General features: G+C 32.4%; 1 protein-coding gene across 1 annotated transcript; it reads right to left on the bottom strand.

The window, feature by feature from the left end:
• Nucleotides 1–7,020: 7,020 nt before the first annotated feature.
• LOC145065999 (Actin binding Calponin homology (CH) domain-containing protein) lies at nucleotides 7,021–11,106 on the bottom strand. Its single transcript, XM_079013138.1, has 13 exons — nucleotides 10,865–11,106; nucleotides 10,523–10,693; nucleotides 9,607–9,848; nucleotides 9,343–9,514; nucleotides 9,235–9,273; nucleotides 8,955–9,140; nucleotides 8,654–8,865; nucleotides 8,415–8,570; nucleotides 8,126–8,325; nucleotides 7,896–8,053; nucleotides 7,711–7,807; nucleotides 7,549–7,640; nucleotides 7,021–7,447 (listed from the first exon to the last, which is right to left on the bottom strand). Exons 1-13 carry the CDS (start codon nucleotides 10,952–10,954, stop codon nucleotides 7,274–7,276), a joined length of 1,989 nt encoding a protein of 662 aa, XP_078869264.1. The 5' UTR covers nucleotides 10,955–11,106; the 3' UTR covers nucleotides 7,021–7,273.
• Nucleotides 11,107–13,300: the final 2,194 nt, after the last annotated feature.

Below are 13,300 nucleotides of genomic sequence, written 5' to 3'. Positions count from 1 at the left end.
CCCTCTCGTCAGTTTAAGTATCGGGGGTTTCACAGTAAGGCACGTCGCATTGAAAGCCGATGTGTGCATATCGACAAAGCACGAGAATGCGTGCATAGAAAATCGACATGTGTTTACACCTTTTGCATTTGATACCATTGGCTTTCTCACACCAAAGGCGGTAGAGCTCCTCAACAAAGTCCAAAGGGTCATGCATTCTAATGTTATATCTCTTAGATCCGCATATGTTGTTTTCAAAAGAATTAGTTTTGTCATCCAGAAAAGAGCTAGCGGTGCAGCTTGTTGCCCTTGCCTTCCGTCGATAAGTATTGATTTTTTTATCATCAATAAAGAAATGTGTATTCAATTGAAAAAATAATAATGATAAACCTATTGCAACGAATGATCATTATAGTTCTTACTAAATCTTTAATTTAAGAACAAACATAAGTACATAATATGCCTGACAATTCTTGACACCACACAAGACATGACCCGCGACACGACACAAAATAAACGGGTTTTGGTTAAGTTTTTCCACCTGTCAACCCACCAACCTGCCAACCTGTTTATTAAACAAGTCATATATGAGTTTGTCAAAAAATATACGGGTTGACCTGCCAACCCGTTTAGAGTTTTAATAAAAAAAATTTATATATATATATATATATATATATATATATATATATATTTAAATGTATTAAGTATTATTCATAGAAATGTAGGATTAATGTTTATATTAACGTGACTATTACATTAGCATTTGAATTTATATATGTTTGTATTAATATTTTAGTTTGAACATGCTTCCATTAATGTTTTTAATTTTCATTTGCATCTAGAATTTATTCATGTTTAATTATCTATTTTATTTATGGAACCTGACCCACGAACCCTCAAACTATGAACCCGTAAAAATAAGTGGGTTAACGGGTCGTATATGGGTTTATGTTCCAAAACGCAAACCTATGACCTGTATAGTTAAATGAGTCATGTTCTGGTTGGTATATTTTGACCCGCCAACCCGAACACGACACGATTGTCAGACATAGTACATAACACACCTATGCCCTTGTATCACACCTACATTCCAAGACTATATTTATTTTCTTTTTTCCTTTTTTCTTTTTGGATTTTATTGTTGTTGGAATTGTGAGATAAACATAATTTTATATCTCCTAGGAGTGTTCTTTTTGAACCGTAATGACTGTTGAGTGTTGATGGCAAGAAGTATCCATCTTCTAGTATGAAAAAAAAGAAGATAAGAATTAATTCTTTTATTCTTATTATATGTTGTCTTGAAATGTACAATCATGCAGAATTTTATGTTAACTATCCCTATTGATGGTCTTGGCCAGCATATGTCTCCTGTGGAGTATCGAACTATCCTTCCTTACCGCCTCATGATTCTCATATTCTCAATTGACGAGATATGCTCAGTTTGCCGCAAGGCATGTTTGGATACTTTTGGGGAACATGCGGTTCATTATAGAGAGCTCCCTGGTTTCAAGTACAGACATGATGTGGTTTGGGATGTTCTCTTTGATGTTTGTCGGCGTGCTGGTATTTCTGTGAAGAAAGAAGCGCCAATGAACTTTTTGACGGACCCGCAGGATGGAAGGTCCACACTTAGACCGACTGACATTTTGGTCTTTGGATGGATAGGAGGGAAGCATGCGTGCGTGGATCTTATTGGGGTTTCTCCTCTCGTTGGTTTGGGGAGCGGGGGTTTCACAGCAGGGCATGCCGCTTTGAAAGCCGTTGCGTGCAAGTGGTAAAGCACGATAATGCATGTATAGAAAATCAACATGTGTTTGTACCTTTTGCATTCGATACATTTGAGTTTCTTGCACCAGAGGCGGTGGAATTCCTCAATAGAGTCCAACGGGTCATGCATTCTAACGTCATATCTTTTAGATCCACAAATGTTGTTTTAAAAGAATTGGTTTTGCCATCCAGAAAGAGCTAGCGGCGCAGCTTGTTGTCCGTTTGCCTTCAATCGATATGTATTCAACTTTAAATTGATAAAAAAAAAGTATCATTGAGATTACGATATAAAAGTTAATTACACATGCATGCGAAATAATAGGCTACTTGGAGACATAATTGTCAAGGTCAACTTGTTGCTTCCATTTAGTTAACACATCCATACTATTGATGTAGTTACTTAAAATGCAATGTTTTCGTTTGGGCCTTTAAATAAAAAGATGAAAATATTTTTCCACTTGGACATGTTTTGCCAATTTGCTAGATACTGAAATACTGAATTCACTCCAAGTTGTATTGCAAACACTTAAACAATGAATTTATGATTTATAGGACATATGTTGATGACCTTTTGTATAAGACTTTTTTGTGCAATTCCAGTAGTCCAATGATTCCCTTGTTTGTGACTTGTTACCCATTTCAAACACAACAACGGCCCAGATAGAAACTAATGGGTTTTGATATTATTAACTATTAAGTAGAAGTTACATTTTCTTATTAATCTACATATCAAGTCAAATTATAAATTATAAAACATGATGCTAATACGAAATGAAGTGGAGCAAGTTGAGAAATACATAAAAAATTCCAAGTGTGAATGAGTTAATTTGAAATGCATGAGAAATGTCGGAGCCCATGAGTAGGCAATTGAAAGGTCTTGATGGGCCCTATGTTCTGACAATCAGCTTAAGACTGTTTAGCCCAACTGAACATTGCTTTATTGATTTGAGATATTTCAATACTTATGGTATTATAAAGATTTTTCGTTTTTATTTATGTTTATAAGGTAAATTGTATGATTTTGGTATTTTTGTCCTGTTGTCCATTTTGTAATATTTTAGCCTTTTAGGTAATGATTATCATTTATCAGTTACATTTTGTTACCTTCTTTGAATTTTGAACATTGTGGATTGTGTAGTACCCAACCAAGCACAATTGTTTAAATCGGTTCTAGAACTTGTTTCAGTGGCTCCCAAAATTTCGGATTGGGTGTCAAACCGGTTCTTTTGAATTTTGAACTGGTACCCGGTTTCTAAATTTGTCCAAATGACTTAACTAGACATCCTTTCTTATGCAAATCTGCTCGACCTCTTGTTGTATATAAGAGAACATTCACCTTAATTTTCTAAATGGGACTTGTGGATTCAAATTTGGAGCTTCTTACAACCATTGGTAGGTAGAGGTGTGCAAATAGGCTAATCCTATCTCAAGCGTCCTACAATTTTAATATTTTATTTTCTTTACTGAGTTCTTCATTCTAAGCAATCTTTAAACAAAAATCATAAAATCGTGTTGCTTAGTACTTTTCAATTAATAACTGATTTATGTATTGCTATTGAGTAATTATAGATTAAACTAAACTATTAAAGCGACTAAGTATAAGTTAAACTAAAGTAATAGGTTAGGTGTAGTATAATTGTTAATAATAATGTAGTTTACTTTGAAATAATTAGGACATGTCCAAAAAAAATGTCGATGTATTGCCTATTCAAACTGGTGCAGAACGAAAGCAGTGGCTTATATATATTCTAAGGAAATTGCATTATTGAATTTAAGATGCCTACTAAGGCTTGCTGAATCATTTATATGAGGGAACTAAATTTAGGACTTGTCAAATTTCTGAAATTTAAAAATAGTAATATAGTATCATAAAACACTCGATATATCGGGTCTTTTTTTATGGATTAAACCACAATTTATTTATTTTTTCTTCAAAAGACGTTTGCATTTTCGATTTGGCCATCTTCGCATGTTTACCGGTAATTTTTTGTTTATAGACAAAAAAAATTTCAAAAAAAAAAAACTCCACTTTTTTTTTTCCTGAAAACACCCTTAATATTTTTTCCAACAAAAACCTCACATGTGACAAATTTATTTTTGGAATCTAGTTTCAGCTTTCATGTTTTTTCAATCTTAAAAGTGATTTGATCTATAATAATATCATTATATTCTTGTAAGACTCGTTTTTTGTTTACATTTGAACAAAGTTTTTTGTTTTGACTCATAATTTTCATCTTCTTTTTGTTCTTGTTTATATTATTATTAATGGTTTTGAACATTAGAATCTGAATAAAACATTTGATTTATTCGAAACAAAAAAGAGAAACTATATTTTTAAGTTGGTTTGGTATCTTAGATTGTTTTAAGAACCAAATCCAAAGATAACTCCAATCTATGTTTAGAATCTAATCTAAGTTTTTCATGTTTATTTGTTAAAAACATTGTCAAACTAGACTTGACAAATGTTCTTTACCTACCTCAATCTTTGAGCATCTTACAAATAGATTTTAATATGCATTTTGCCGACAATAATTACGTACGGCATCTTTATCTTTGTTTTAGAAAAAATAAAATGTTTCATTTAGATTTTAATGTTAAAAGTTATAATAAAACACCATAAACAAGAACAAAAACATAAGGAATATCAGCTAAAAAGAAAACATTGGTTCAACGAATTCTTGTTTTTTAAATCTTTCATCACCCACATAGGGTGAACAAATAGGGATATATACATTAAAATTCCATTATTTTCATCGATTTGACAAGAAAATTTTAAACTTTGTTTTTTTTACAGTAAAGTCTTAACTACTGACAGTTTTTGACATGTTTACCCGTTTTTTCCGGTTAGCCGGTAATTAGGACTTTACTGTAAAAAAATAAAGTTTAGGATTTTTTTGTCAAATCATCAAATAGGACTTTACTGTAAAAATAACAATAATAATAAAGTTTATGACTTTCTTGTTAAATCAGTAAAAATACTAGGACATTAGTGTATATATACACTTTTTTGGTTAGAAATTTAATGGTATGATAGTATTTAAGTATAACAGTTACTAAAACCTATTATGGTCAGCTAAATCATATTGAAATCATTAACGTTTGCTTCTTGTTAAATAAGTTTTCTAATCTCAACAAACCAACATTGAAAAAAATGGAGATAATCAAGAAAGAAAGAAAGAAAGAACTAGGGTTGTGTTGGTTTTTTGCGGTCCTAAAAATGGAGAACAAAGAAACCAAAAAACAAAACTGCTCTTCTTTCCGCTTCTCCACATTCACACCCTTTTGACTAGGCGTGTGTTGTTTGTGTTTGTACAATTTATCCGCTCTTTTCAGTTCAAGATTTGGCGGCGAACCAAGAAGAAAACTTTACAAGTCTTCTCACACTCTCCCGCTCTCTCTTTTGCATCTATTTCCATTGATTGTGATTGTATCAAGGTAAAGATGGTGATGCTAAGAAAAATAGTGGTGATGGGACGAAAATCACAATTAAAAGTTCTTGGGCTACGAAAATACACTAAAGTCTCAACATTTTCAACGATTTAACAAGAAAATCCAAAACTTTATTTTTTTTACAACAAAATCATAATTCACGATTTGACAAGAAAGTCCTAAACATTATTTTTTTTTACAGTAAAGTCCTAATTACTGGCTAACCGGAAAAAAAGGTAAATATGTCAAAAACTGTCGGTAGTTAGGACTTTATTGACAGAAAAATAAAGTTTAAGACTTTTTTGTCAAATCGATGAAAATATTGGGACTTTAGTGTATATATCACAAACAAATATATGATATTTCAATGAGATTAATAAACACTTTTAATATAAAAAAAATAAACTATATTCTTATCACTAGATAATGCTAGTAATAAGGCTAAGATGTGGCATGTTTTTTTGTCATCGGTAAAAGAGCGTCACGTAGACTTTTACATTTTTTTACCTAGGAAGTGTGGTGTCGTGCCTATGAGTTTTTTATTTTTATTTTTTTTTTATTTTTTATTTTTTATTTTCATTGTAGAAAAATATTAATTTTTTTAAAACCGTTATAAAATTTAAAACAACATAAACTTAAAAATTACAATTTAAAGGGTTGTTAACATTTTGGTTTGGAGCATTTGTTTGGAAGAACACATTTTCAATGAAAAAATTGTTGTTGAGAATGTATAATGTGGTGATTTTTCGGAAATTTTATTTGTATATGTAGTAGATGTAAAAAAATGAAGTTAGTCAAACTAGTCGTTGCCGACCGTTTGGCAACGTTCCAAACACAGAATGGCCACAAAAATTAAAATTCTGCCAACGGTACAAGACCACCGGCAGTGAAAACCCCTTCATGGCGTGGTGTTCACCGGTGGTGAAAGGGTGACATGTCGGATACCGCCGGTGTCCCTTTTACCGCACTGTTTAGTCTAATAATAATGCAACTAATCGAATGAAAGGAGTTGTGAGCACAATATGTTTTAGTTTAATAATAACGCCGGTGTCCCTTTTATCGCACTGTTTAGTCTAATAATAACGCAACTAATCGAATGAAAGGAGTTGTGAGCGCAATATGTGATGGACATTTTTTTTTTAAAGTGTGTTAGCTGTCATATTTTAACTTGGGGGTTCAAAAGAGTGTTTTAATAATGGTAACTCATCTTTTAAAATTTAGAAGATTGAATAAGGCAATTTTCAGAATCGAACCAATTGAACATGAAAAATGGAAATGTGTTTGCAAACAGAAAGGACAAAGAGCTTTAAGAGTGGTTGCGAATATGCTGACTAGATGGAACCCTCTTTGCCTAATGGTTGAACGTTTATTAAACAGCAAAAAATATCAAATGAGTATCATATACTAACACCGATGTTGAAGAAACCGATGAAGACTTTATTGTCGCAAATTACGCAACGACACTTACAACGATTGAAGTTCCCTCCCGATCTGCCTTTTCAATGATATATTTATGTTTTTGCAACTAATGCAAAGTTTTGTATATTAATTAAATATAGAATAAGCAAGGTTTTGTTGTGTATGGAAGTGTTTGGAAACAAAACACATGGTGGACCAGATATTTGATATTTGCTTGTCGGTTGACAAACATCAGTAGCTTCTAATACAAAGACTCCTCGGCTAACTAACCACATGCTCATGCCCTTTCTTTCTTGGACCACATGAAAAGTTTCACCACTTCTTTCTCAAAATTTTCAAATAATATCCCACATTATTGGCTTATAAATTGACAACCACCTTATAAAAGATGCTTATATATATTTAAACATCCAAAAACAATCTAAATAACCAAAATACACCAAAATGCCATTTCCAAATAAAAACCCAATTCTATAACTATATACAAATACACCAATACCTTTGTTTTACCAAATCTGCACTCGACTGATCTTAATACAAAAATTTAGTGCAGCAAAATAAAAATAAAAAATACACAAAATAATTTTTTCCTTTTTTTTTGGTTAAAATAAAAAAAAAAAAATACTCTACACGAAATATTCAAACTGAAAAGTGAAAACGTATCCGTTTTTTCCCAATCTCAGTCTGTAGATGATTCAGACTCTGTGTCATACGTTGTTGAGTTTGAGCTTGTTTCAAGTTGATTACCATTTTCACTATCAGATGATCCACATGGTCTTTGTTCATCCATTGGTTGTTTGAAAAACCAATACATTATACTTGCTGTCAATGTCAGGATCATTTTCTGATTTACCTGAACAAAAAAATAGCAACGTACTTTCATATATAAAATTTTCCAATAGCATAAAAATAAAAGAATATTCCTATTTAAAAAAAAAATTTAAAATATTCCACCTCCATTATGTCTTCGGGTAGCAAAAATATTGAACACCCGATTTTCCTCGCTATACTGATGATATATGTTGCATTCATTTGTTTCTCCTCCTCTGATTAAAAAAAAAACAATTAAAATCAATAAATCAAAAGTAAAAAAATTAATTTTTTTAAAGCATTTACCAGTCTGGCCTTTTGTAACGAGGCGCCAATTAACAACACGAGGCTGCACAGCACTAAGTAGTTCAAGGAAAAATATTCCATCTGATAAACTCTTGTCCTGAATAACCAAAATCAATATAATTTATATATATATAAATATATTTAATTATAATATAGAGTTTATTTTTATAATATTTTTATAATACCTTGAAGCTCTTCATACAACTTTGGCTTCCAGTGCTTCTGACTTTGGTATTAGCCCAGTCTAAAATATCAGCATCAGTGAATTCCTTCCCAAGTGAATATGATCTTAAGTACTTGAGAAGTTGTAAGATGTTGAATCGCATCAATTGCCATAAATAAGCTGGAAAAGAAAGTAAAATTACCAATTTGCCATTTTCAAAGTGTATCAAGTATGACTGTAAAGGAAAGTTACCAAGTATTAGTTTTTTATTCCCTTGAACAATATCATTTCCAGCTACATTCACCAATGAGAACTTCAACTGTTTCCCAATTTTAACAACTTGGTTACAGTTTTCTACTTTTCTGAAGGGCATTTTAATCGGGGGCTTATTTGCAATTTTCCAATTAACAATTCCTGGTGATACTTTGTCAAGTGCCTCCAGTAGTACCCACCTAGGATAAATACAAAAATAGTAATGTACTTTCATTATTATTAATTATATGATAATTAATAATAGTTTTTAATTATTAATTATACTCACCCATTTCTGACATCTTCAAAGACATTGTTTATATATGATGCAACTCCAAGACTATTTATCCAGAAACGAAAAGCACTTTCTTCTCTAGTGATTTGGGCTTCATCTGGTGAAATTTCAAGGAAAGATACTGGTTTTTCTGGGGTTGATAATCCGTTTCTACAAAAAAAAATGTGAAATCAATATTCAATAACAAATTTTGATTTTCTTTTTTTGTTTGTTTTATAAAATGAAAAACTCACCTGTGTTGGAAAATATGAGCAACAAATGCAAGGTTAAGATTGGGAGAGCCTTCTACAATGTCTTTAGCTGTTAAGTATCTCTTGCAACCCATTCTATCAGCATGTTCAAGAACTAAATTTGCTCTTTTTAAAGGATCTTTAACAACCAAAGTTGATGGATTACTATGTTCAGGAGCAAGAACATTTAAGAGGTAAGAATAAGCCTCTCCATCCTGTACAAATTGAATATTAATCACTACATTAAACTCCTTAATCTTAAATGAAATAGACTGTTTATAGTCCCTAATATTATAGTGTTTACCTTTACATCAGATGAGAAATTTGTCACTGTTTTCTTGTATTCTGTCTTCTTTAGATGAAAATTCATCCATCTAAGCAAAATCTTCTCTGGTGGTAGACTCATAAGCTCCTCCACATCTTGATTATCACCAACAAGTTCCACCAATTGAGGTGTTTTCTTCAAATCAAGATCTGCCAATAATTGTATCTGTAGGAGAATGGAGAATGGAGAATGGATTAAATATATGATTCGAAAAGGTTTGAGTTCATGGACAAATTAGTCATTGATGAAGTCAACTTACTTTTATTATTTGAGATATCACTCCAAGCACAAGATGCCTCTGAAACAAAAGAAAAATGTTACTTCAAGGATGAAGGAAAACAGTGATTTTCAAACAAGAAATACTCACCCTTCCTTCAATGAAGTCCTGTGTTCCAATATTAACCACTGTGCATCCTATTGCTTTAGCAGAGTTAAGACATAAGGTGTGGTTTTCATTTCTTTCCCATGGATTAAGGACTGTTTTGGTATTAATGGCTCTTTCATCAATTGTCCCTGGGACTGCTACATTAATAAGTTTACTGCAAATGTAAGAAGAAAGTTCTAGTTAGCAAAATCAAATTGTGTCTAATTATAGCAAGTATTGGTAAGTAGCTTTAGGCCAGAAGATCACCAGATAAGAACTCCATCTTTTGCAACTTCAAACAGATCATTTGTTGAAGGGTCTATGGGTAGAAACTTCTTCAGAAAGTTATCTTCTCCAAGGTAATTATTGATGTGTCCAACATAAGAAGCTTTCTCGGATTCACTAATTGTGTGAAGGAGTGTAGATGTGGGAGATTTCAAGAATGCTGATGAGTTTTTAGCACCCTTTCCCATCCTTGAGGTTGCATGAGCTTGAAGATTCAAGTAAACCTGTCATCAAATAAAGCATGTAATTTATAGCTGTCAAGATAACTAAAGATTGACTTGCTTTTATTACCAATTTGTCAAATTAAAAGTCAACAGATGTAGACTAACAGGAAACATAGGATGAATGTTGCTCACCTTTAATTGCCTAGAAATTTTGGGCGATAAATGATTAAAAAAAAAAGTAGATATGAAAATGAAACCGCTCTTTTAGTTTAACTGTAAAGTTTCTTACTTCATGTGAGGAGACAAGTTGTTTAATGCTTTACTTCAAATAAACAATTATTAGGTGAGAGAGTGAAACTGTGTAAAGCTCTGTATTCCTACTTTATGTTCAATTAATTCACCCAGATAGTAATTCTACAGAGAGATTCAAGCTGTTGATATTAACACAAAATACAATTTCAAAAAAATATATGAATTATGTAGATCCATCAATTCTGTCTACGGAAAAACACTTACTGACACACACACACAAAATAAATAAATAAATAAATAAAAATCTGTGTGCACTAATCATCTCGATTGCCAATCAGATTCAGGTTCAGGTTACTAATGCTTGGAAGATCATGTAATTGGCTAAAATGAGATTTAAAATCTACGAGTACACCTTGCATACTTTAAAACACAACCACCAATATATATGTTAATAAGTATGTAAGGTTTGTATAATTATTCACCCGAAGAAAGAGTTCGAAATCAACTTCATCACCCAAATTTTGATAAGAATCGTGAAGAAACGCAGTTCGTTCTTCCTCTGTAAGATTTTCTCCAACGTTTTTCAGTTTGGACATTTTCGATGGCAAATCACCAAGCGTGAGACTTCCACTTTCTCTCCTCATCGTCAGAAACTGATCACCAAGTAAAAAAAAACAAGCAGAAGAACAGCATATCATCAGACCAAAAAAATAAATTCTAAACCAGAAAAAAGTCGGATGCAATGAAATTTCACACGGATTACTATGTAACAAGATCGCAACATTTTAAAAACACCGATTAACATATGAATCTTAGTTACTTACATGAGATTTCAAGCTTCGAAGCTCGACTTGAGTAAATTGATTCTGTAGCCATGGATCTGATACCAACACACCGAAGTAACTACCTGCCATAAATGTAAACCTTATCTGTTTGATTACGAACAGATATCAAACTCAGAGAAGAGAAACGAGATCAATTTCTCTCTCTAGAAGTGATGATTTTCTCTTTCCAAAACACTGAAGCTCGCACTATATCAGGGGAAGCAGAGGCCAAACAATGGGGACGGAAACGAGCTGGCAGATTTCAAAAAGCTTTTTTAAGATTCAAATTATGACGATTTTGCCCCTGATGTTTTAACCGCTACTCTTTTAAATTCATCATGAGGTCACCGTTTTTGCTTATTACGACTCTTTGGGTTGTTGGAAACCTACTTCATATTAATTATATTATTTTTGAATTAGTTACCAAATAGTCCCTATACTATTGTTTACTCTAGACTTAACTCCTTGATACTAAATATTTCGTATTTGATTCTTAAATTAAGTATCCCTGTTGGATTTGCTTTTACTTATAGATCTATACCATTGATAATGACATATGTAGATGCATTTTGACAACCATCATATCTAATTATGAGTTAACAATAGATCTTTTTTTGCATTTCTAAATTTGTGATTTTATTATTAAACTTCAGACCAAGCCAATTGTCTTCGTATATAAATTTGACTAAGTTTGAAGTATTTATCCATATTTTCAACCAAGTCTTTTCTAAACACTTTATGGTTAAAATATATATTTAGATTATTTTTACACACTAGCTAAAAATCTAACTAAAAGTTGATAAACTAACTGATGTAATATAGGACTAATATCACTAAAGTCTCGTATTTTTGGCATTAAATTGGGAAAAACCCTGAATTTAATTTTTCGTTTACTGTGGACACGATATTTTAGTGTAATTATTGAAAAAGGGCAAAGTGTCGATGTCGCAAGTTTTAGTAGGTTACAAAGCTTAGTCAAACGTTGGATGTAGTTGTTAGCTAGGTTTTATTCCATTATTCTCTCCAACGTCAAATCAAAAAGATGGTAAGCTCCTCCAACACGCACACACAAGGGTACAGAGAATGACATTTAAGGAATCATTGGTCTGAAGATTTGAGATGCGAATTGATGAACCTGCGACAGTCTCAATCTCCAAAACTGTCGATAATCCATGGAGGAAATTCAGGGGGTGTCCAAACTATCAGGTAATATTAAGTTTCCTACTTTTTGTGGTCTTGTTGAACCAGTATGAAGAAGTGGTTGTTGTGCAGGACTCCAAAAAAAATGCGCATTTTTTTATGGCTTGATCCACCACTGTCAAACACTTAGTGTAAGGAAACTATGTGGAAGTTCCATATGGATTTGGAGGAGGCTAAGAACAATAAAGCATTTGGAATGAAGATTTTGAAGCTCTCGGAGGAGGCCAAGAACAATAAAGTAGTTCAAGTGGATATTTTAAACATGTTGAAGGTGGAGCTACTTATGATGGTCATGCTTTTAGTGATGGTGATTGTGATGGGTTTTATAGTTCACAATGTTGTGGTTAAAGCACTGTGAAGTTGTGGGCATTAGTTAGGTTCAGGTGGAATGGTAGTAGCAGTAGTTTAGGTGTAAGGGTTTTTTGGTCAAGTTAGGCAGTAAGTAGATATGTGTGTTATGTATGGCAATATTTTGGTTTTGTAAGAGATGACAATGATAACAACTTATTATGTCTTAATGACAACAATGTATTAAGTCCTTTAACACATACATATGTAGAAAAATAACCAAATCTTGAAAATTTAATGGCAACCTACTTACCAAACTAACCAAAACATTGAAGGTAATAACAATTATAGTGATCAAGGCATATATAAATTGATAACTTAACAATCGTACCATGTCGTTTAAAAGCTTCCCAAATATCAATGTCAATTAACAGCCCAAAAAGGGGAATGTACCTTACAAAGCTTCCCACAAACCACTACCATACCATGTAACCTAATTAGAACCAAACTTCCAATTCTACTAAACATTATGGATAGGAATTAGAAGCTTGTTACAAAAAGACAAGTGTACCAAATGTAGATGTTTATAAAAAGGGCAACATATTTACTAATGCCCATTCTACCCATTCAACCCTTAAACACAACTTCTTAATCTAAAACACAAAGGGTTTTGGAAGAACCACCACTATCGGTATCTTCAACCATTTTCCTGAGCTTCAGTTTCCTAATTCTTTCAGAGGGAGTCCTCTTTTTCTCCCAATGGAAATTGTAAGAACCAGGACCCAAGGGTATCATTCTTGCTCCAACCTCTCTCTCTTCAACTTCTTCTTCCCTAACCTCTGTTTCTTCAACTTCTTCTTCCTCAACCTCTCTGCCTTCAACTTCTTCTTCCTCAACCTCTTTCTCTCCAACTTCTTCTTCCTCAACTTCTCTTTCTTCAATCTCTTT

Source organism: Lactuca serriola, chromosome 8 (genome assembly GCF_051521515.1).
Source record: "Lactuca serriola cultivar US96UC23 chromosome 8, Lser_US96UC23_V15, whole genome shotgun sequence".
Classification (NCBI taxonomy): Eukaryota; Viridiplantae; Streptophyta; class Magnoliopsida; order Asterales; family Asteraceae; genus Lactuca; species Lactuca serriola.
Note: the sequence above shows the minus strand (reverse complement) of the source record. Positions and strands in the feature narration are given on the sequence as shown.

Excerpts from the sequence above, each read along its gene's own strand:
- LOC145065999 (XM_079013138.1), bottom strand. The coding sequence starts at position 10,954 with ATGGCAGGTAGTTACTTCGGTGTGTTGGTATCAGATCCATGGCTACAG. Across the intron at positions 7,808-7,895 it reads GTTGTATGAAGAGCTTCAAG|GACAAGAGTTTATCAGATGG; the intron begins GTATTATAAAAA and ends TTGGTTATTCAG. Across the intron at positions 7,641-7,710 it reads CGTTACAAAAGGCCAGACTG|AGGAGGAGAAACAAATGAAT; the intron begins GTAAATGCTTTA and ends TTTTTTAATCAG.